Source organism: Balaenoptera musculus, chromosome 1 (assembly GCF_009873245.2).
Source record: "Balaenoptera musculus isolate JJ_BM4_2016_0621 chromosome 1, mBalMus1.pri.v3, whole genome shotgun sequence".
In the NCBI taxonomy this organism is placed as follows: Eukaryota; Metazoa; Chordata; class Mammalia; order Artiodactyla; family Balaenopteridae; genus Balaenoptera; species Balaenoptera musculus.
In genome coordinates, this window is record NC_045785.1 from 56,008,084 (window position 1) to 56,009,557 (window position 1,474).

The 1,474-nt window shown below is 55.4% G+C and overlaps 1 protein-coding gene across 1 annotated transcript; it reads left to right on the plus strand.

Moving 5' to 3' along the window:
- Positions 1-203: 203 nt before the first annotated feature.
- On the plus strand, positions 204-696 carry LOC118881360 (CDP-diacylglycerol--inositol 3-phosphatidyltransferase-like). The gene is made up of 2 exons (XM_036826197.1): positions 204-593; positions 640-696. The coding sequence occupies exons 1-2, from the start codon at positions 204-206 to the stop codon at positions 694-696; spliced, it is 447 nt and encodes a 148-aa protein (XP_036682092.1).
- Positions 697-1,474: the final 778 nt, after the last annotated feature.

Here is a 1,474-nt window from a genome sequence, read left to right on the forward strand (position 1 = left end):
GCAGCGGGGACCTGCGTGCAGTGGGCACGGCCAATGCACTGGGCTGGAGGCTGAGCCTTGTGCCTGGGGTGGGACACAGCTGACACCAGATAAGGCCCAGGGCGGCCAGGGGACCTCCGGTGCCAGGGGAAAATATCTTCCTGTTTGCACCTAACCTCATCAGTTATGCACAGATTGTCTTCGCCATCATTTCTTTCTACTTCATGCTCTGCTGCCCCCTCACGGCCTCCTCCTTCTACCTGCTCAGTGGACTTCTGGACGCTTTTGATGGACACGCTGCTCGAGTCCTTAATCAAGGGACCGGGTTTGGGGCCATGCTGGACATGCGGGCAGACTGCTGCTCCACAATGTGTCTGCTGGTCAACCTGGCCCTGCTCTACCCTCACGCCACCCTTCTTTTCCAGCTCAACATGAGCTTGGATGTGGCCAGCCACTGGCTGCACCTCCACAGTTCTGTGGTCCGAGGCAGTGAAAGTCACAAGATGATTAAGCTGCCTGGAAATCCAGTGCGTTGCATCTACTACACCTCCAGACTTGCTCTATTTATCCTGGGTGCTGGAAATGAGCCCTTCTACTGCCTTCTCCTCTGTCATGTTCTCTGTAATCCTGGGGACCAGTCCCACCCCTGTGATCTCTCAGGGACCTTTAGTTGGCTTTGTGGGTCTTTTCCGAATGCGCCTCTGGATCACCACCTGATCACAGCTGCCTGCAACATGGCTGACTTGGACGCAGCGGATCGTGCCAAGAAGACGTGACCCTGGAACCCCCAGCCCCTGGCTGCCCACCGGCCCTGGGAGTCTCACTGTGCCACGTGGCTCCCCTGTCCCTCCTAGGATGTCCCAGGCTCACATCTTCCCAATGTGTCATCCAACCTGCTGGGAAGGGGGGCCAGCCTCTTTGGTGATGTCATGTTCTCCGTAATCCTGGGGACCGGTCCCACCCCTGTGATCTCCAGGGACCTGGACTTCAAATCAGGAAGGATGCTCAGGAGGCCCCACCCACACGGGCAGTGCTCCTGGGGCCCCAAGAGAGCTGTCTGAGGACGGGGTATTGTCACATCTGCTGGCTCAGCCCTGGGATCTGGCTTGGCCTGAGACCTTAGGGACACTTGAGCGAGGGAGGTGGGGCAGGGGCCAGGTTTCCCAAAAGGCAGGGATTCAGACCTCTGCCCCTGGCTAGAGGAATCCTGTGGGTCTAGTGGTCAGGAGAGAAGGGGCTGTCGAGATCCCCATTGCAATCTCCTCTGTCCTGGCTCTGAAAACCTTGATAATGAAGGTAGGAGGGTCACTGGAAAACAAACTAACAAGCAAACAAAAAAAACCCTCAAAAATCTTGTTGACTTACAAAATTAAAAATTTATTTCTTGCTCCTGTTACATGCCCATCACGTTTCATTCTTTTCTAGGGAGATGGAGTCAGCTTTACTCTGGATCACACACAAACGTTTTGGCCAAGAGGAAATGGACAAGGGGAAC

What these genes read in the sequence shown, in the direction of transcription:
- LOC118881360 (XM_036826197.1), top strand. Translation starts at nt 204, where the DNA reads ATGCTCTGCTGCCCCCTCACGGCCTCCTCCTTCTACCTGCTCAGTGGA. An exon ending in ACTGCCTTCTCCTCTGTCAT is followed by an intron (nt 594 to 639) that starts GTTCTCTGTAAT and finishes GTGATCTCTCAG; the next exon opens with GGACCTTTAGTTGGCTTTGT.